This window comes from Microcaecilia unicolor, chromosome 3 (assembly GCF_901765095.1).
Source record: "Microcaecilia unicolor chromosome 3, aMicUni1.1, whole genome shotgun sequence".
Lineage (NCBI taxonomy): Eukaryota > Metazoa > Chordata > Amphibia > Gymnophiona > Siphonopidae > Microcaecilia > Microcaecilia unicolor.
Window position 1 is genome coordinate 491,938,461 of NC_044033.1, and position 22,108 is coordinate 491,960,568.

At 46.3% G+C, this 22,108-nt stretch overlaps 1 protein-coding gene across 1 annotated transcript in view; it reads right to left on the reverse strand.

Annotated features, from left to right (window-relative positions):
* Positions 1-759: 759 nt before the first annotated feature.
* The window catches only part of ME1 (malic enzyme 1), a gene marked incomplete at its 5' end in the record, with an annotated part of 362,344 nt that continues 340,995 nt past the window's right edge, over positions 760-22,108 (reverse strand). The window contains 6 exon segments of the mRNA XM_030195171.1: positions 760-1,136; positions 2,007-2,105; positions 4,065-4,238; positions 8,870-9,012; positions 14,552-14,657; positions 17,986-17,992. Of these exon segments, the coding sequence (XP_030051031.1) occupies positions 966-1,136; positions 2,007-2,105; positions 4,065-4,238; positions 8,870-9,012; positions 14,552-14,657; positions 17,986-17,992 (700 nt within the window).

Genomic DNA, 22,108 nt, shown 5'->3' on the forward strand with positions numbered 1-22,108 from the left:
ACAAAATTAAAGATATCCAGTGGAGGATTATTGACCACATACATGACAATTGGCGTGGGTGTCATTGCCACTTCAAGCTGAATTATAGAGAGCAGTTCTGGCTTTTTAGGTTGCACTCTTTATGACTTATGGATTGAATTCTGAATTTGAATGGATGTCCCTGCTTTGATTGGTGTGTTTCAAATCATGTGATACATTTTTGTTGTTGTTGTTATTGGTAGCTTTAGGTCATGTAACTTGATATTTAAGAGGCTGTTGCCATTTTTACCAAACAGTTTTACAGAAATAAACACAATGAGTGGATGGATGAAGTATAGAGTTTTGAGTTCCTCAATGCAGAATCTACTAGAAACATGATATCATGTCAGAACTTGGATTTTGATTATGGACTTAAGTGGATGAAATGTATTTTTAAAAATATTTTGAAAATTATATGATTGTATGAAGAAATTATCTTTTGTGATTATATATTGATTGATATACACAAGTGGTTGCACAAATAATTTGAAAGTTGGTCTGTGAAATACAATTTTATGCTTTTGTGGTCTGATATCCCCTCTTTCGGTACAATTTGTTTAAAGATTCAGACATATTGAATTAAGATATATAACTTTATAAAATAGGTAACAAATCTACTGTACTTCAATGGTATTCATCATGAGTTTGATTTGAAAAGGTGAACAATTCAATCTAGAATCCAAACTCAATGTCATAAAGGTACTGTCATCAGTTCATTAACTCAAATATTAGAAATAAAGATATAAATAATTTCACATTTATTTCAACAAATATGTATCTTATTTATTTGATCAAGAAGTCTAATTGTAATAAACTAATACAGATTTTAACATTAAAACACCTTTTTAAATGTCTTCTGCGTTATAAAACTCTAAACATTCTGTTGATTAATGAAGGCAGCTTCACTAAGGATTTGAGCTGCTTCCCTCCTGATGTTCTGTTGCTTTTCACTTTAAATCAACAGTCTGTATTTTCATGGCTTCTTCTGGCCATTCATAAGCATCAACTGAAAACGGTTCATAATCAGTGCTGTATATATGAGAGCGGACGAATGCCTCCTTGTCCTTGGGCTCAGGATACACAGATGCAATATTATTTTTGTAGGCATATTCCACAATCTAAAAAATAAAAATGTGATTTTTTTACACTTTTTTCATAAAGGAAAATTAGAGCACTGGAGATGTATTGGGTGGTCACCCCCAATAGCCTCCAGTGATCATCTGGTCATTTAGGGCACTTTTTTGTGCCGTATTCATTCTGAAAACAGGTCTAGACCAAAACATTGAAGTTTCAGTCCCAGACATTTTTGTTTTGTTCCATTATAGCTGTAAAATGTCCAAGTGCTAGGAATGCCCTAAGTCCGCCCCTGAAACGCCCCCTTGTGATCTGGGCACACTGCAAACGAATTACATAGATAAACGTCTAAAAAACGTTTTGAAAATACCAATTTGGACGTTTTGAGAAGAAAAACGGCCAAATTGTGCTTTATGACACGCACCAGCTGATTTTTAGTAGTAAAAGAACCCCTAAGTGCTTTGAAAATGAGCTCCTCCAAAATTAAAATTGAAGAGTTCAATTTTACTGACAAAAAAAATCTTATATTAATTTTGAGTCTTAAAATTAATAAAGTAAAGCAAATTAATTTCAGTCTTACAAAATATTCAAATAGTTGCAATACTAAAGGACATTGTATCTCTTTTACAGGTCATAAGAAGATGGTCAAAAACATATACAAATACTAGTAAAGGCTCAGATTAATTACCTTTCCATTGTGCCTTTATCAGTGTAAGACCTGAAGTTGAGATAACGAAAAAATGCACTAAGGCCTGTTCCTATAGCTGTCAAGTGGCCCATTCTCTGGAATCGCTATAGCTATCACAATCTCCCTGCATGAATTAAGTCATTTGCTAAAACTTACTATGTAACAAATTATATGTGATCAAGCCTGAGAGTAAGAGAAATGAAATGCACACAGTTTAATAACTCACCTTTACAGCCAACTTTAGCGAGACATCTCTGATGGAGTTCAAAGGTGGATAGAGACGGCCTTCATTTAAATGCTTTTCAGAAACTTCCTGAGCTATAACCTACAAAGAAAACACAAAAATATTTACCTTCCAAACTCCGACCAAAATATTTTGCCCCTTAAAAGCCCCCATGCTTCATTTTCTTATGGTATTGAAGGTTCTGATATTTTTCAGTCTTTTCTGTTAAATTCATTTCAGTATTCTATTCTTTGTTGTTTTCCTCTATGTTCCTGTCCTTAGAAGTCATGGTTCCCCCTCTAGCATTCCAAAGGTGGGGTGGTGGACGCGGTCCACCCCCAGCTGCACGCAGCAGGAGGGTGTGCTGAGCAGTCGCTCGGCTGTCTGCTCTGTCGGTCCACTGACCCTTCTGACATCAACTTCCTGTTCCAGGGCAGGGGACTGGCAGAGCAGACAGCCGCACGACTGCTCAGCGCACCCCCTTGCTTGGAGGAGGGGGGTGCTCCGCCCCGGGTGGCAAACAAGGTAGGTACGCCAATGGTTCTCCCCATTTTCATTATGGTCACTGCATATAAGTGGATAGCTATATTGCACTTACCAATGCAAAATGGTTCACAGAGGGATTTTGGGGGAGATTCTATGAATAATGTGCTGACATTTACAAGGCATATACATGTACTAGGAAAAAAGGCCCGTTTCTGAAACCAATGAAACGGGCGCTAGCAAGGTATTGGCTTCCTGCAATTAATGTTTTGAAAGGGATTGTTAGGAGAAATGTGTTGTCATGCTAATGAATAATTTACATTGTTGTATTTTGTGTAATATCTTTTTTGTTGGTTTTCTGTTTTTTTTTCTTTGTGTTGGTTGTGTGTGTGGGTGTGATTGAGAAATGGTGATTCTGCATGTTAGAACTTGTGTATTAAGGGGGGTGGGGCTGGGGGTGTGTATGTGTGAGTGAGAGATGCTGTCTCTCCATGGCAGAGTGTGTGTATGTTCTTGTGGGCGGGTGGGGGTGGAGTTTGGTTGGGGGTGTGGGTGTGAGTGAGAGATGGTGATTCTCCATAGTTCAGCTTATGTATTTAGGGGAGGGGACTGTGTGGGTGTGAGTGAGAGACAGAGATCTAGATTCTCCGTGACAGAGTTTGTGTATGATGTTGTGGAGGTGGTTGGGGGGAGCGTGTGTGTCTGAGTGAGAGATAGAGATGTTGATTTTCAATTTTAGAGTTTTTGTATTAAGGGGGGTGGGAGGGGAGTGTGTGGGTGTGAGTGCTGTTTCTCCATAGCACATGATGATTGGTGGTGGTGGTGGGGGTTTGAAGGAATGTGTGTCTGTTGATTGTCCCTTGGAGAGTTTGTGTATGATATGGGTGGGTGGTGGTGTTGGGGGAGGGGTAGGGAGGGTGTCAGAGTTTGTGTATGATGTGTGTTCATATTTTGGAGGCTAAGGTCCTGGTTTATATGTTTACTTGTGGATGTTACCAGAGACTACAATATTTTTGAATTTTTCCGTTGAAGGTTCGCCTAGAGCATCAGATAGCCTTGGGCTAGCCCTAGGTCTGTATTTAGAATCAAACCACATTTCCTCCCTACAAACTGGTAAAATGAATTCCCAAATGAGCCCTCTCTCAACTACATTTCTAGAGAGCTATGTACATTACTTTAAAAACATAGAGGTCAATATTCAAAGGGTTTAAGATCCTAATTTTGAGTTAGGTTTCAAATGAAATGAAATGAAAATTTGCAAGGGCTGAGTTTCTAAATTTAGGATTCTAAAAATTGAGTGGCTATGGGGGTGAATTCAGGGTAGGAAAAAAGGTTATGAGCTCAGCACTAATTTTCAGCATTAGGCACCTAACTCAGGACTCATAAATCTAGGAAAAAGAGAAGCAGTAGGATCCTAAATTTATGCAAATTTTGAGCTGAAAATTTAAGGTTCTAAGTTTGGTTGAAAATAGATGCCTAAATTTAGGTTCTCAGTTTTTTGTTTTTTTTTTTTAAATTATCAGCCTTGTAATTTTCTATAAAGACATATTTTTAGTACATCATTAGGAATTACCATACCTCAGCAGACAAAAGAAAGATTTCATCACTGATGTGCTTCATTCCACATGACACAACACCAAGAGCAACTCCAGGAAACACATAGGCATTGTTACCCTGGCCAGGATACAAAGTACGCCCATCTGGAAGGGTCACAGGATCAAAGGGACTTCCACTTGCAAATATGCCACGTCCCTAAAATGAAGTATTCAAGAAATGTTTAAAATACAGCACAGTTTACACATTTTCAAAATGCTGACAATTATAGCCAGGGGCGTATCTGCATGGGGCCACAGGGGCCTGGGCCCCCGCAGATTTCGCCCTGGACCCCCCTACCACCTCCCCTCTCCACCTCCCCCCTCCCTCCCGCCACCAACCCGTCGCCGATCTTTGCTGGCGGAGGACCCCAAGCCCCCGCCAGCCGAAGTCCTCTCTTCCGTGCAGGATGCAAGTTGCAACGCTTCCTGTTATTCTGAGTCTGACGTCCTGCACGTACAACGTGCAGGACGTCAGACTCAGAATTTGGAACTCAGTCTGACGTCCTGCGCGTTGTACGTGCAGGACGTCAGACTCAGAAGAACAGGAAGCATTGCAACTTGCAGCCTGCATGGAAGAGAGGACCTCGGCTGGCGGGGGTTGGGGTCCCCCGCCAGCAAAGGTAAGTGACAGCAGCGGGGGAGGGTTGGCGGCGGCGGGAGGGGGTGGAGAGTGTCATTGGTGGCGAGGGGGGGGGTCTGGCAGTGGCAGGGGGGTCCGGAAATGGCGGGGGGGGGGGGGGGGGCTAAAATGTGCCCCCTCCCTCTGGCTCTGGCCCCCCCTACCGCCAGAGTGAAGATCGCTGATGGCTTGGAAACGCCAGAAATTTCATCTGCTCACGTTGTTACTCAAACAGTGAGTATTCTGGAACAAGCTATCAAGGCTCCTCTACTGTTATTTTCAGTGGGGAAAATGGTGAAACCAGCCGTAGTGACTTTAGAGTCACTCTGGGACCAAACTTCTACAATTCACTCAGCTCTACAAACTTTAATTTGTAAAAATGTGGAGACAATTAAAGTTTTATCTGAGTCTACGTTGAAACAATTGCATATTAACGAATTCCAGGCATCTGAAGTTAAAAGACTGACCGAAAAGACTGAAAAAATGGAACTTGTGGTACAAACATTAGCTAAGGAAAAGAATTTTACTTCAAGACGTCTGGAATACTTGGAAAATCAATCGAAGAGACTGACTTTACGTTTCATAAATTTTCCTAGATCGCCTTTGGTTTCTCCAATCCAAATGGCGAAGAAATATTTGATTGAGATCCTGGGAATGCCGGAGAATTCATTGCCACCCATAACTCGAGCTTTTTACCTTCAACCTGATTCTAAAAAAATCAGAAAATTTACAAGCTCAGGGAGCAATGGATCTCACTATATTCCTAGAATCATCTCTTGAGGTTATAACACAAAGAATTACATTGCTTGTAACTTTTGCATTGGAGTTAGATAGGGACGCAGTACTCAGACTTTCCCTAAGACACTTGGATTCCATGTTTTTGGGTTCAAAGATTAGAGTTTTCCCTGATTTGTCCAGGGAAACACAGAGGAGACGTAAGGCCTTTTTATTGCTACGGCCAAGGGTAGTAGCAATTGGGGCTGATTTTCTTCTGAAATTTCCCTGTATTTGCAGAGTAAAATTTCAACTTAAACTATCAATTTTTTGACCCGAAACAGTTGGAAGATTTTTTAGTAAGTAGAGAAGAAGTGAATGTACCAGTTTAGTCACTTATGTAACACTGTATGACAGGCTGGAGTAAACCACTTGGGAATGATACAGCTTTTTTGATTTAAATGCTTAATAGTAAGTAGAGAAATTTTCTCATTTCTTGGATCTGTTTCCTACTGTTGTGGTCGTTAGTTAAAAAATTTATGGAGTAATTAAGTTTTTTTTTTATTTCCTTTTTGAAATATTGTGCAAATTTGTGTGTTATCAATCATAAATGAATATTATGTTTGTTAAAAACTAATAAAGAAATAAAAAAAAAACCTTCTTAAGGTACTAGGGATATCAAATCAATATAAAGAGCCTTAAGATTATATGGTGCAATTTGTAATTTATTTAGTGTTTGCTACTCAGAAACTAATTAAATTAATTAAAACTCTGATGAAAACTCTCCTCTTGTTGTCGTAATTAGAATAATGGACTATAAATGAAGAGTTGAACTAGGGGTGGGAGGGAGTTGGCGAGGGTGGGTGGAAAGGAGGACTGAATTAGGCCCTACTGTACCTTCTAGAGTCTGCATATGTTTTTTTTTTTTTTGAATTATCTTTATTGGTGCCAGAAGGTAAATAAGCACATAATACATTTCTGAACATGAAAACTCTATACATACACAGTCCAAAATATATGCAAACATTTTGTCCATCATTACTTTCCAAAAATGACCAACGCTCTTTATAAGACCATCCATATCTACACCCCTTCTGACTTTTCTCATTTTTTATAGAAATGCCTTCCCCACCCCTCTCCCCCCTCCCCCTCCCCTCCCCCTCTCAGGTACCTCTTAATGAGTTCAGAAGTGTTGGTGGATTGTATTAAGGATCCCCCATGCTCTTCAAGCTACATAGCTGTGTATATGTTTTCCACAATCCCTGATACACTCTCTGTTTGTTTTTGGATGTCACCTTATACTGCAACGCTACCCACTCCGCCATCTCACCCATCATCCGGTGCCACTGCTGCACAGACGGCGGAGACGGCTGCGCCCAAACCTGCAGTATGCATTTTTAACCAACAGAATTGCGAGGAGAGCAAACCGGCTCTGTGCTTCTAAAAAACCTTCCTCCCTCAACTGTTCTGACTCTCCCAGTAACAAAACCGAGAAAGACCATTCAAATGGTTTGGCTATAACTTTTTCAATGGTTTCTAGTGCATGTGTCCAAAGCTCTGCCAGGGTCGGGCACTCCACAAACGAATGAACAAATGTGCCAGTTCCTCCCTGACATTTGACACATCTATCATCTGCCCATAGTCCCATTTTCTTCCCCCGTTGGCGGGTAATATACACCCTGTGCAATACTCTAAATTGAATATCCTGCAGCGCCGCATTTGGTGTAATACTATGGAGTTTGTCAAAAGCCTTCCCTAGCCTTTCCTGTGTGACATTTTCCCCAAGGATATCACTCCAACCCATCGCCAATCGCATCAATGGCTGAGTTCTTTATGAGCGTCCATGTGTTTATACCACTGGGACACCCCATTCGACTTCGATGGGGTCAACAAAAACACTTTATCCAACCCCGTGAACCGAACTGGGGAGCCTACTGCTCGTGTCAGTTTCTGATAATAGTCCCGTACCTGCAAGTACTGAAAAAATTGTTTATTATTGAGATGCCATATGTTTTAACGACCTTGAATAGTTTTGTGTGTCATCTGCAAATTTAATTACCTCACTTGTCGTTCCAATCATTTAGAATCATGTTAAATAGCACTGGCCCCAGTACAGATCCCTGTGAGCTGAACTGTGGGCCACTAACATATTGAAGTCTGTGGAGGATGAAAATGAACTGTGGGACACAACAGTTTAATATTCTATGAAACTGCGGTAAAGACCTTTAGGCCTTTCTAGGAAGCTCTAGAACAGATGTCTGTCTGGCACTCAGCAAGGCCAAATGAACAGTATATGACCAGTGAACACTTTGTCTTCGCAGATCATTGTTAGTATTATTAAGAATTGCAGGTACTGTATGATATGGTATCTAGATCTCACCTGTGTGCAGTATGCAAGCAAATTAGGAATTTCATTAGTATCACACTAGTAGAAGATTTTGGTCATGAAACGGGATACTGCATCAATCAAATGTTTCTCTTTCCACTTCTCAATTGTCAAAATGGCAACAATTAAAAACAAAGAGGAAGGGGTGGGGGATAATTTTAAATAGCCCATTTTGTTGCAAGGTACATAAGCATTTTAATAATTTTAGTTGGCATACTGGGTAGTTTCTCTTTCAAAATTTCTCACAAGCTATGGGTACACAAACTGCCAACAAAAAAATTGTGCAAGTGCAAATGGGCTTTAAATAGCATGTGCACCTTTGAAAATCCTCTGACTTAAACAACCTCTCTCCTTGGGAATCCCTTTTTTTTTTTTAAATGTAAGTTTGAGCTCAGACCCTGTCCAAAATTGCAGAACTGGAGAAATAGCTGGTGGGGATGCCCAATTCTCACTAGCCGAAGATATTTGCTGGCCGAGCCCCCAGACGTGCTACATCAGCTGCAAGGAAGCCGGCAGGGTGCTTCTGCCGTGGATGCTGGCATTTTGGCATCCATGGCTGAAGCACCACACCGGCTTCCTTGCTAATGAGGCTGCACAGGCGGGGGCCAGCAAATCTCTTTGGCTTGCAGGGTTAGGCATCACCATTAGCAAAGGTATGAGTGGGGAGAGCAGGAGGAGAGTTGGGGGGTGGTGGGCTTGGTGGTGGGGGAAAGAGAACCTGAGAGGAAATGCTTGCACCCCCCCCCCCCAATTCACTCCTGCCCCCTTCTTAAATTAGACTTCTGGCTATGATCCTTCTCACTCAAGCTTAATTCTCATTTGTCTCTTCCAACAGTCAGCCTCCACAGTTCCACTCCACCCACATTCCATTCAAGCTGACCACTCCCTCTTCTCCTAGAAAGAAATTTTCTGCTTAAAACACCCCTAATGGATACTTGCCGAGACCAGAAATTTTACTTTTGTTGTCAGTTACTTTGTAGCAGCCATGGCAGAGATTATGTTAACACAGCATTAATAGGAATATTAAGCCACTATGCAGGGGAAAAACACCGAAAGAATCTCACTTTACCTCTGTAAGTTGGTAACACTGCTGAGCAGTACACTCTGCTTTACTGGTTGGATTACTTAAGGCAAATATGATAGGGACTGCATTAAAGGAAGCCATGTCTTTGATAACTTTTTCTGTAAATGCACCACTTATTGCAGCAACTCCTAAAAAAATGAGGAACAAAACATATTAGAAATGCAGTCATCCAGGGGAATATTCTATAAATGGTGCAAGACAAAACCACAACTGGCGCTATTCTATACACAGTGCTCCAAGTTGGGTGCTGTTTATAGATTAGCACGTACATCCAGGAACTGAAAGCTGGTGTAAATCCTGGCACATAAATTAGGTGTAGACCCCCCCAAATTCCATAATACTGCGCACATCTCTAATGAATGCCCCTGACCTGCCCATGCCCCTCCCAGGCCACGCCCCTTGTGCACTAAAAGATTTACATGCACATCTTTATAGAACAGTGCTTAGCAAGATGCGAATGTAAATCCAAATTTTTGTCAATTAATGCCAATAATTGGTTGTTAGGGCCCAATTAGCGCTAACTGGCTCATTAACCAATTAAATTGCATGCACAAATTGGGTCTGTGCCCAAATTTGCGCAGGCAATTTTGAGTACTATATATAGAATCTGGCCCCTACTGTGTACATGAGTGGATTTACTACTAAAGGCCAGTTCTTCTAAATCCAGTCCTTGAGACATATCCATCATGTCAGGTTTTCAGGATATCTACAATGAATATGCATGACAGAGATTTGCATGCATTGCCTCCATGGTTTGCAAATCTATCTTATGTATATTCATTGTGGGTATCCAGAAAACCCAACTGACTAACAGGCTTATTTTCGAAAGAGAGGGATGCCCATCTTTCGACACAAATCGGAAGATGGGTGTCCTTCTCACAGGGTCGTCCAAATCGGTATAATCGAAAGCCGATTTTGGACATCCCCAACTGCTTTCTGTCGCAGGGACGGCCAAAGTTCACGGGGGCATGTTGGAGGCGTAGCGAAGGCGGGACTTGGGCGTGCCTAACACATGGACGTCCTAACTATAATGGAAAAAAAGGGCGTCCCTGACGAGCACTTGGACGACTTTACCTGGTCCTGTTTTTGTTACGACCAAGGCACAAAAAGGTGCCCGAACTGACCAGATGACCACCGGAGAGAATCGGGGATGACCTCCACTTACTCCCCCAGTGGTAACTAACCCCCTCCCACCCTAAAAAAAATCTTTAAAAATATTTTGTGCCCCCTCAGATGTCATACTCAGGTCCATCACAGCAGTATGCAGGTCCCTGGAGCAGTTTTAGTGGGTGCAGTGCACTTCAGGCAGGTGGACCAAGGCCCATTCCCCCCTACCTGTTACACATGTGGTGGTAAATGTGAGCTCTCCAAAACCCACTGTACCCACATCTAGGTGCCCCCCTTCACCTTTAAGGGCCACTGTAGTGTTGTACAGTTGTGGGTAGTGGGTTTTGGGGGGTTGGGGGGCTTAGCATACAAGGTAAGGGAGCTATGTATCTGGGAGCAATTTATGAAGTCCACTGCAGTGCCCCCTAGGGTGCCTGGTTGGTGTCCAGGCATGTCAGGAGGACCAATGCACTACGAATGCTGGCTCCTCCCACGACTAAAGGGCTTGCATTTGGTCATTTATGAGATGGGCATCCTTGGTTTTCATTATTGCCGAAAATCAGAAACGACCAAGTCTAGGGACGACCATCTCTAAGGACGACCTAAATTTCAAGATTTGGGCGTCCCCGACCGTATTATAGAAATAAAAGATGGACGTCCATCTTGTTTCGATAATACGAGTTTCTCCACCCCTCCATCGGGACATTTTGCGAGGATGTCCTCAGCAAAACTTGGGAATCCCTTTCAATTATGCTCCTCTGAGTATGCCCTGAGGATTGGGTTGAGAACCACTGCTATAGGCTATGGTGCTGAGCTATTAACTTGTACATAAGTATTATGTTTACTTCACCAGAGCTGAATATTATTTCAATGTAAGTTGAAGGCACTCTGTAACACAAATCCCAAACATGCTCTCTTTCTATGCAGATAACAGGTCTTATAAAGCCAGTCACCAATATCAGTAGCTTATGAGTGGATACTACATTTTTATTTTCAGGGTCAATTAGATTCTACTGACCTGGCCCCTACTGTAAGGGACTTAGCATGACATATAAAGCAAATGCTACATACCTGTAGAAGGTATTCTCCGAGGACAGCAGGCTGATTGTTCTCACTGATGGGTGACGTCCACGGCAGCCCCTCCAATCGGAAAACTTTACTAGCAAAGGCCTTTGCTAGTCCTCGCGCGCCGATGCGCACCGCGCATGCGCGGCCGTCTTCCCGCCCGAACCGGCTCGTGTTCGTCAGTCCCATATGTAGCAAGACAAAACAAGGCACCACAAAGTAAATGGAGTAGCGAACGCAGCCACGTTCGGCGGGAGGCACAGGGATCACTGCTCCAAGGTGCTACAAGACTTGTAAGGTCTCCTCTATCGTCATCCGTTTGACGGCAGTACTGCATCGGGACTCCACAAACATGTCTCTCACCGGGGCGCTGAATTCCAATCGGTAACCTTCTCTGATCAGGTCCAGGACCCACTGATCGGAGGTAATCTTGGTCCATATTCCTCGAGAAAGAGGGAAAGACGTTCTCCTACTGCAGGAATCGAGGAATGGACCGGCACCCCGTCATTGAGGGGGCCACCCCTGAACTCCAGGCCTTGAATCGGCCGCTGCGGAACGCTTGTCCGAGCGAAAGGAGTTCCTCTGCTGAAAACGGGCACGTTGAGAAACCCCAGCAGAGCGCCCCGGGCGATACCTGCGAGCTTCACGGAAGCGAGGTCTGGAAGAGGAGGGCCACACAGCTCCCTTGGAAGAAGGCCTCGGCCTATCCTCGGGTAACCGCTGGGGCTTAGGGTCCCCCAGGTCTTTCACAATTTTCTCCAGCTCCTCTCCAAATAACAGGTGGCCCCGAAAGGGAAGCTTCACCAGCCTGTACTTAGGGGCCATGTCAGCCGCCCAATGCCGAAGCCATAGAAGGCGGCGGGCCGCAACCGCCACAGACAGCTGTTTAGCCGAAGCTCTGACCAGATCATAGAGGGCCTCAGCCAAAAATGACAGGGCTGACTCCATCCGTGGTGCAACCTCAGCGAGGGACTCCACACCATCCGCGGGCTGTTCCACTGCCTGTTGTAACCAAGAAAGGCAGGCCCATGCAGCATAGGAACTGCAAATAGACACCCTTAAGGCGAGCCCCCAGATATCAAAAGACCGTTTCAATGCGGATTAAAGCCACCGGTCCTGCATGTCTTTCAGGGCACCGCCGTGACCAAAGCGTCCACTTTAGGCATCTCCAAAGGGGCCAAGTGCTCCTCAATTAGAGGGTAAAGCTGACCCATAGCCCTGGCCACTTTCAAAGGCCCATCGGGTTCAGACCATTGAGCTGAAATAAGCTCTTGGATGGAGTCATGCACAGGAAAGGCTCGAGCAGGCTTCTTAGTACTCGCCATCCTCGGATTACCAGAGGAGGCCTCGCCCTTGGCAGGATCATCGATTGAGAGAGCCTGCAAGGCGTCAGAAATGAGCGTTGGCAGTTCATCATGGTGGAAAATCCTCACCGCATTGGGATCATCCAGATCCAGTGGCAAACCGGCACTTTCCTCTGGCTCTTCAGACCATGAGGCCCTGCCAGAACCCTCAGAATCCACACCGCCCGGCCACGGGGGGAGGGGGAGGGAAGTGCGCCACTCTCCGACGGGGGATTTACCCGTCTATGTTTTGCGTCCTTCCAACACTCGGGGGAATCAGCCAGTCCTGGGCCATCAACACCCGAGGGGAAACCAGGTAGCAGCACAGTGTCAGACACGTGCGGCAGAGCTCTTTTCAGCAAGAAAGCTTTATGCATTAAAAGCACAATCTCCAGGGAGAAAAACCCACCCTGACCCTCCGTCTCCAAATCAGGAGAAACGGGAACAGGAGCTCCTCTGGTAGCCTCTAACCGAGGCGTCCCCCTGCACTCAGACTCCTCCGCAACAGCGAGGGTTGAGGCATGCGGCGCTTCCAAAATGGCGCCCGCTGCCAGCTCCATCGAGCGGGAAGAATCATCGCTCGCCATGCTCGTACCAGCTCTAGCGTCTAAAGAGCATGTCTTACAGAGCCCCGCTGCTGATCTATGTTTACCACAACGGGAGCAGCGTTTAACTGCTTCAGCAGCCATCGTCCAACTGGATGGAAATATATAAGTAAAATGGCAGCTTCGTGCCAAAACTTACCCCGATCGGAACGCCGTCTGCAGGACCTCCCTGGAGGAGCTGGGCACCACTCTCATCTCAAAAGACCGAGTCAAATGAGCTCCGGTCAAGCTGCATGTGGAAAAATGCCTCAGAATAGCTACGCAGAACCAATGCGTACTCTTTCTTTTTTTTAACGCTGTGAGGAAAGTTGGAGGCAGGCAGCAACAGAGGTACTCCGGTAGGCAGGGGGACGGGTAAGGCAGTGAAAGGGCGAACATATATGCCTTCAAAGTGGGCACCACCAGCCACAACACCCCAGCTTCAACTGGCAAAAGCATAGGAGCCACCCCAGGCACAATTTTTTCCAGGAGCTCATCAAGCTACGTCCACACCTGCTGGGAGATAGAGAAATACTGAAGGCAGATGGAGCTAGCCATCCATAGAACACTATGGTTTTTCAGTGTTCTCTATCTCCACCTGCTGGTAGGCAGACATAACCCATCAGTTAATGGATTCACCTGCTGCTGATGACAAGAAATTTACAAATTAAAACAAGGTTTAAAAAAAGAGACAGCCTAACTGTTTACATTGTGGTAAAATATATAAATGGAGCCTTAAAAATCAGTGCCGAAAAACCACGCGGTTAGCATGATTCTATAAACTGCCTAAAGTTAGGTGTAGTTTATAAAATACGCTCACAGGCTGTTCTTGTGCCTAAAATGTAGGCCACCTAAAACCAGGCATAAATACCTGTGACTAAGTTAGGCGCAGATCTGCTGTATTCCATAATATTGCAGATTGTTTTTTTAAATGCCTACAACCCGTCCATTCCACACCCATATCCATGCCCCATTTTCAGGTGTGTGCTGCATTGTAGAATACGCCTAGAATGTTGTGCACATAAATTCTAATTAAAGCCAATTAGTGCTGCTAATTGGTTAAGTACCAATTATCGGCGCTGATTGGCTTGTTAATCAATTAGGTTCCATGCGGCCAAATTAACGCGCACAACTTAAGGCACCGTTTATAGAATTTGGGGGATTGTGTCTCAAGAAATCTACTTGCATTTGCTGTAATTATTCGGAAAACAGGTTTAAGTTTCAAATGATTTTTTTCTGAAATAATAGCTTTTTAATCTTGATTAAAGTTTTTAAAGAGACATTTCAAGTCTTAATTCCAATGGCAATGAGTTCCAAAGAGTGAGTCCTAATACGGTTAATATGGCTGTAAGAATGGATTCAAAACAAATCTGACGACAGGAAGGAACTGCTAGTAATTATAGCACATAAGGCAATAAATGAAACTATAGGAATCCACCAACTACTCATTGTTTATAGCACCTGTAATTTAGCGTAATCACGTATATGCTTTAAATGACTTCTTACCTTATATGGGCTCTGAAAATGTCAGAACACTGGATGATAAGAACATTAAAAAGGAAAGTTACCTATGAGTACAGTTGGCTTTAGATCTTGGACAATATCTTCCAAATTCTTCATTTCAGGATGCTGGTGTGCAAAATGCTCTTTCTCATGAGTTAAAGAAGCCCGTCCCTATGGAAGCAAAAATACAATAAAATTACATTAACACATTAGTAGTTCAGAGTAATCTCTGAAATGAAGCAGGTATTAGGTACTGGAATACTACTCGTAGACTTTAAAGAGAAGTTATACTATGTTCTTCTTGCTATCCGTTATGCTTTAAAAAGCGAAGATACATACCTGTAGCAGGTATTCTCCGAGGACAGCAGGCTGATTGTTCTCACACGTGGGTCGGCGTCCACGGCGGCCCAGGAACGGCAAACTTGCAAGCAAATAAAAAGTTTTACTAGAGCCTTCTGGCGTGCGAACCGCATGCACCGCTTATGTGCGGCCGTCTTCCTGCCCGTCGCGCGAGTGTTCCCGCTCAGTTTAATCAAAAACTAAATAAAGAAAAAACAACAACTCCAAAGGGGAGGTGGGCGGGGTTTGTGAGAACAATCAGGTATGTATCTTCGCTTTCTCCGAGGACAAGCAGGCTGCTTGTTCTCACATGTGGAGTATCCCTAGCACACAGGCTCACTCAAAACAACAAAGAAAGGTCAACTGGGCCTTGCAACGGCGAGGACATAACAAGGATTGACCTAAAAAGCAGACCATCTAACTGCGAGTGCAGCCTGGAACAGAATAAAAATGGGCCTAGGGGGGTGGAGTTGGATTCTAAACCCCAAACAGATTCTGCAGCACCAACTGCCCAAACCAAATGTCGCGTCGGGTATGCTGCTGAAGGCAGTAGTGAGATGAGAATGTGTGGATTGATGACCATGATGCAGCCTTGCAAATCTCTTCTATAGTGGCTGACTTCAAGTGAGCCACCAACACCGCCATGGCTCTAACAATATGAGCCGTGACATGACCCTCAAGAGTCAGCCCAGCTTGGGTATAAGTGAAGGAAATGCAATCCGCTAGCCAATTGGAAATGGTGTGTTTCCCGACTGCGACTCCCCTTCTGTTGGGATCAAAAGAAACAAACATTTGGGCAGACTGTCTGAAGGGGCTTGTCCGCTCCACGTAAAAGGCCAATGCTCTCTTGCAGTCTAAGATGTGCAACTGACATTCAGCAGGGAACGGGGAAAAAATGTTGGCAAGACAATTGACTGGTTCAGATGGAACTCCGACACCACCTTCGGCATGAACTTAGGCTGCGTGCAGAGGACTACTCCGTTGTGATGAAACTTTAGGTAAGGAGCATGCACTACCAAGGCTTGAAGCTCACTGACTGTATGAGCTGAAATAACAGCCACCAAGAAAATGACCTTCCAAGTCAAGTACTTCAGATGGCAGGAATTCAGTGGCTCAAAAGGAGGCTTCATCAGCTGGGTAAGAACGACGTTGAGATCCCATGACACTGGTGGAGGTTTGACAGGGGGCTTTGACAAAAGCAAACCTCTCATGAAGCAAACGACTAAAGGCTGTCCAGAGATAGGCTTACCTTCCACACGAGAATGAAAAGCACTAATTTCACTAAGATGAACTCTTATGGAGTTGGTCTTGAGACCAGACTGACAAATGCAGAAGGCATTCAAGCAGGGTCTGTGTAGGACAAGAGCGAGGATCTAGGGCTTTGCTATCACACCAGACGGCAAACCTCCTCCATTTGAAAAAGTAACACCTCTTCATGAAATCTTTCCTGGAAACAAGCAGAACCCGGGAGACACCCTCAGAAAGACCCAAGGAAGCAAATTCTACGCTCTCAACTTCCAGGTCGTGAGAGCCAGAGACTGGAGGTTGGGATGCAGAAGCGCCCCCTCGTTCTGAGGGCTGGAAAACACTCCAATCTCCATGGTTCTTTGGAGGACAACTCCAGAAGAAGAGGGAACCAAATCTGACGCGGACAGAAGGGAGCAATCAGAATCATGGTTCCGCGGTCTTGCTTGAGTTTTGCTTGAGAAGGAGGATTGTACCTATGTTTGTTATAAGCATAGGGAGCATTCTTCCTTCCATGGAAAAAACGTCTACCTGATGAGGTAGTAGCAGAAGGCGCCTGGCGGGAGAGATTGTCCATAGCGGTTTCCCGCTGCGTGATTTGATCAACCACTTGCTCGACTTTCTCACCAAAAATATCATCCCCCCGGCAAGGGACATCCGCAATCTGCTGCTGGGCTCTATTGTCCAGGTCAGAGACACGCAGCCATGAGAGTCTGCACATCACTATACCTTGGGCAGCGGTTCTGGATGCAACATCAGAAGAATCGTAAGCACCCCTGGACAGGAATTTATGACACGCCTTCTGCTGCTTGACCACCTCCTGAAAAGGCTTGGCCTGCTCCGGAGGGAGCTTATCAACCAAGTCCGCCAGTTGCTTCACCGTGTTCCTCAAGTGAATGCTCGTGTAGAGCTGGTAGGATTGAATTTTGGCCACTAGCATAGAGGAATGATAGGCCTTTCTCCCAAAAGAGTCCAGGGTTCTAGATTCTCGTCCCGGGGGCACCAAGGCAAAATCTCTAGAACTCCTGGCTCTCTTGAGAGTGGAATCCACAACCATAGAGTCGTGAGGTAGCTGTGACTTCATCAGCTCAGGTTCTCCATGAATCTGATATTGGGACTCAGCTTTGTTGGGAATGGTGGGATTACTTAGCGGTTTCATCCAGTTCCACATAAGTGTCTCCTTGAGCACATTATGCAAACAAACAGTGGATGACTCCTTAGGTGGCGAAGGATAGTCAAGGACCTTGAGCATCTCAGTCCTGGGCTCATCCTCAGATACCACAGGGAAGGGAATAGCCACAGACATTTCCCGGACAAATGATGAGACAGAAAGACTCTCCAGGGGAGAAAGCTTTCCTTCCGGCGAAGGAGTAGGATCAGAGGGAAGACCACAAGACTCCTCGGAAGAGAAATACCTGGGATCTTCCGCTTCATCCCACGAGGCATCCTCATCGGTATTGGACAAGAGTTCCTTAACTGCAGTCCGAAACCGGGCCCATCTTGACGCCGAGGAACCGTGTCCTCGATGGTGATGCCGAGAAGTCGACTCCAATGCCGGCGGCGATGAAGCTCCCTCCAGTGATGTCGACCTGGGTGGCAGCCGATGCCAGTACCGGCGTCGGGGACCTCACCACAGGCATACAGCCAGCTGCCGCTTCCATCGACGGTACCAAGGGCGCAAGCACCCCTGGCACCGGAGCAGACTGGTGCACCAAACCCTCTGGAAGACCTGGAAGAATGGCTCGGATGCGCTCATCTAGAGTCGCTGTCGAGCAAGGCTGTGAGGTCAGTGCAGGAATCGGCGTCAGAATCTGTGGAGGTTGAGGAGGCGGTACCGGGCTGCCTGAAGACCGACACCTCTTGTATGGAGGGTGAGTGTTCCTCCCGGCGTCGGAGCTTCACAGGTGCCGAATACTTTGACGCTCTGGAGCTCCCGGTACCGTGCTTAGAAGGAGATCGATGACTATGCTTCTTCGCTCGATGCACGTCATTGATACTCCTCGGTACCGACAAGGAGGACGTGGAATCCACACGCTTCCTCGGGGTCGATTCTGAGAGTGGTCGGTCCCAGTGGGCCTACACAGCAGGAGTCTTCGAGACAGGTGGAGACCCACTCGATGGCTCACTGTTGCCAGCATGTGATGGTCTCCGGACAGGCATTACCTGCACTCCTGAAGTCGATACCATCCCTGGTGCCCACATCGACACCGCCGACCTCGGTACCGATGTCGAGGAACCAGACGAAGCTCTGAAAAGTCGGTCCCGAAGAGCCTGTCTCGACGCCTGTGTCCGCTTTTTCAAGCTAAGACACAACTTACATGTGTCTGGGCGATGGTCGGGCCCAAGGCACTGAAGACACCACGCGTGGGGGTCGGTACCCGAGATCGTCCGGTTGCACCGAGTACATTTCTTGAAGCCACTGGGAGTCCTCAAATTGAGCAGAGTTCTTCAGCCTCATGAATGGCCCCTCAGCACTGCAGTAGCTTGTCAATTTTTTCCAACAGTGGGGAACCCCAGCGATAGACCTGTTTGCTTCTCTTCAGAACAGGTATGTATCTTCATTTTCTCCGAGGACAAGCAGGCTGCTTGTTCTCACGACTGGGGTATCCCTAGCCCCCAGGCTCACTCAAAACAACAAAGAAAGGTCACTTGGGCCTCACAACGACGAGGACATAACAAGGATTGACCTACAAAGAAAAATCTAACTGAGAGTGCAGCCTGGAACAGAATAAAAATGGGCCTAGGGGGGTGGAGTTGGATTCTAAACCCCAAACAGATTCTGCAGCACCGACTGCCCAAACCGCCTGTCGCGTCGGCTATCCTGCTGAAGGCAGTAATGAGATGTGAATGTGTCGATTGATGACCACGTCGCAGCCTTGCAAATCTCTTCTATAGTGGCTGACTTCAAGTGGGCCACTGACGCTGCCATGGCTCGAACACTATGAGCCGTGACATGACCTTCAAGAGTCAGCTCATCCTGGGCGTAAGTGAAGGAAATGCAATCTGCTAGCCAACTGGAAATTGTGCGTTTCCCAACAGCAACTCCCCTTCTGTTGGGATCGAAAGAAACAAACATTTGAGCGGACTGTCTGAAGGGGCTTGTCCACTCCACATAGGCCAATGCTCTTTTACAGTCCAATGTGTGCAACTGATGTTCAGCAGGGCTGGTATGAGGTTGGGGAAAAAATGTTGGCAAGACAATTGACTGGTTCAGATGGAACTCCGACATCACCTTCGGCAAGAACTTAGGGTGCGTGCAGAGGACTACTCTATTATGATGAAACTTAATATAGGGAGCATGGGCTACCAAGGCTTGAAGCTCACTGACTCTACGAGCTGAAGTAACTGCCACCAAGAAAATGACCTTCCAGGTCAAGTACTTCAGATGGCAGGAATTGAGTGGCTCAAAAGGAGGTTTCATCAGCTGGGTGAGAACGATGTTGAGATCCCATGACACGGGTGGAGGTTTGACAGGGGGTTTTGACAAAAGCAAACCTCTCATGAAGCGAACAACTAAAGGCTGTCCAGAGATAGGCTTACCCTCTACACATTAATGAAAAGCACTAATTGCACTAAGATGAACTCTTACAGAGTTGGTCTTGAGACCAGACTCTGATAAGAGTAGAAGGTATTCAAGCAGGGCCTGTGTAGGAAAAGAGCGAGGATCTAGGGCCTTGCTGTCACACCAGACTGTCATGTTCCCTGCTTGCGCAAGGTATGGGCATCTGAGGAGATGGCGTCCATCTTGGATTTGGGCATATCCAGGAGAGGGCGGCCATCTCAGAGGTGCGCGTCTTAGGATTGGGCAGCCATCTTGGTGTTGGGCAGCCGCAGGAAGGAAGCCCATGTTTGGGCTTCAGGGCGTCTCCGTTTGGGGGCAGCCATCTTGAAGACAGCTGTGCAGGTTTGGGCCTAATTCCTGCACTATTTAAAGCCATGCCACCAGTCCTCCCGCGCTTCGGCTTCTGTTCAGTTCTCTGGGTAGTTGCAGTGCTTCTGGTTCTTCTTCTGTTTGCTGTCTGGTATTGACCTTTGCCTGATCCTGGATTTTCTACTGTTTGCTACCTGCTATTGACCTTTGCCTGATCCTGGATTTTCTACTGTCTGCTGCCTGGTATTGACCACCGTTTGTTCCTGGACCTTCTTTGCCTGCTGCCTGGCTGTGCCCCGTGGAGTTTGTTCTGGACTCAGTTCTTCCTGCTGTTGGCTTCCCGCACCTGGGGGCTGAACCCCTGGGGAACGGAGGGAGAAACAGGGGGAACTCGGGGTTGGCCGACGGCTCGGTGGGAATTCTTCCTCCATCGGGCACAAGGGCCTCACATCTCCACTTGGCGTACCTGAAACCAGACGGCAAACCTCCTCCATTTGAAAGAGTAACACCTCTTTGTGGAATCTTTTCTGGAAGCAAGCAAGACTCGGGAGACACCCTCAGAGAGACCCAAGGAGGCGAAGTCTACGCCCTCAACATCCAGGCCGTGAGAGCCAGAGACTGGAGGATGGGATGCAGAAGCGCCCCCTCGTTCTGAGTGATGAGGGTTGCAAACACTCCAATCTCCACGGTTCTTCGGAGGACAACTCCAGAAGAAGAGGGAACCAAATCTGACGCGGCCAAAAGGCGCAATCAGAATCATGGTCCAGCAGTCTTGCTTGAGTTTAAGCAAAGTCTTCCCCACCAGAGGTAAGGGAGGAAACGCATACAGAAGGCCCTTCCCCCAATGCAGAAGAAAAGCATCCGACGCTAGTCTGCCGTGGGCTTGAAGTCTGGAACAGAACTGAGGGACCTTGTGATTGAGCTGAGTGGCAAAAAGGTCCACCAAGGGGGTGCCCCACTCTTGGAAGATCTTGCGAACAATGCCCATGTTGAGCGACCACTCGGGAGGTTGCATTATCCTGCTCAATCTATCGGGCAGACTGTTGTTTACGCCTGCCAGATAAGTGGCTTGGAGAAGCACGCTGTGCTGGCGTGCCCAAAGCCACATCTGGACGTCTTCCCGACACAGGAGGCATCCGGTGCCCCCCTTCTTGTTCATGTAGTACATGGCAACCTGATTGTCTGTCCGAATTTGAATAATTTGGTTGGACAGCCGATCTCTGAAAGCCTTTAGAGCGTTCCAGACCGCTCGCAACTCCAGGAGATTGATCTGAAGACCCGATTCCTGGAGGGACCAAACTCCATGGGTGTGAAGCCCATCTACATGTGCTCCTCACCCCAGGAGGGACGCATCCGTTGTCAGCACTTTTTGCGGCGGAGGAATTTGAAAAGGACGTCCCAAGGTCAAATTGGATCGAATCGTCCACCACCGAAGGGAATTGTGAAAGTCGGTGGACAGCTGGATCACATCCTCTAGATTCCCTGCAGCTTGATACCACTGGGAAGCTAGGGTCCATTGAGCAGATCTCATGTGAAGACGGGCCATAGGTGTCACATGAACTGTGGAGGCCATATGGCCTAGAAGCCTGAACATCTGCGAAGCTGTGATCTGTTGAGATGCTCTGGCCATGGAGACAAGAGACAGAAGGTTGTCTGCCCTCACCTCAGGGAGATAGGCATGAGCTGCCTGTGAGTCCAGCAGAGCTCCTATGAATTCTAGTTTTTGAACTGGAAGAAGATGGGACTTTGGATAATTTAAAACAAACCCTAAAAGCTCCAGGAGTTGAATAGACATCTGCACGGACTGTAGAGCTCCTGTCTCAGAGGTGTTCTTTACCAGCCAATCGTCGAGGTAAGGGAACACATGCACCCCCAGTCTGCATAGCGACGCTGCAACCACCGCTAGGCATTTTGTAAACACCCTGGGTGCAGACGCGAGACCAAAGGGCAGCACACAATACTGGAAGTGCTATGTTCCTAGACGGAATCGAAGATACTTCCTATGAGCGGGAAGAATCGGGATGTGTGTATAAGCATCCTTTAAGTCCAGAGAGCATAGCCAATCGTTTTCCTGAATCATGGGAAGAAGGGTGCCCAGGGAAAGCATCCTGAACTTTTCTCGGACCAAGAATTTGTTCAGGGCCCTTAGGTCTAGGATGGGACGCAT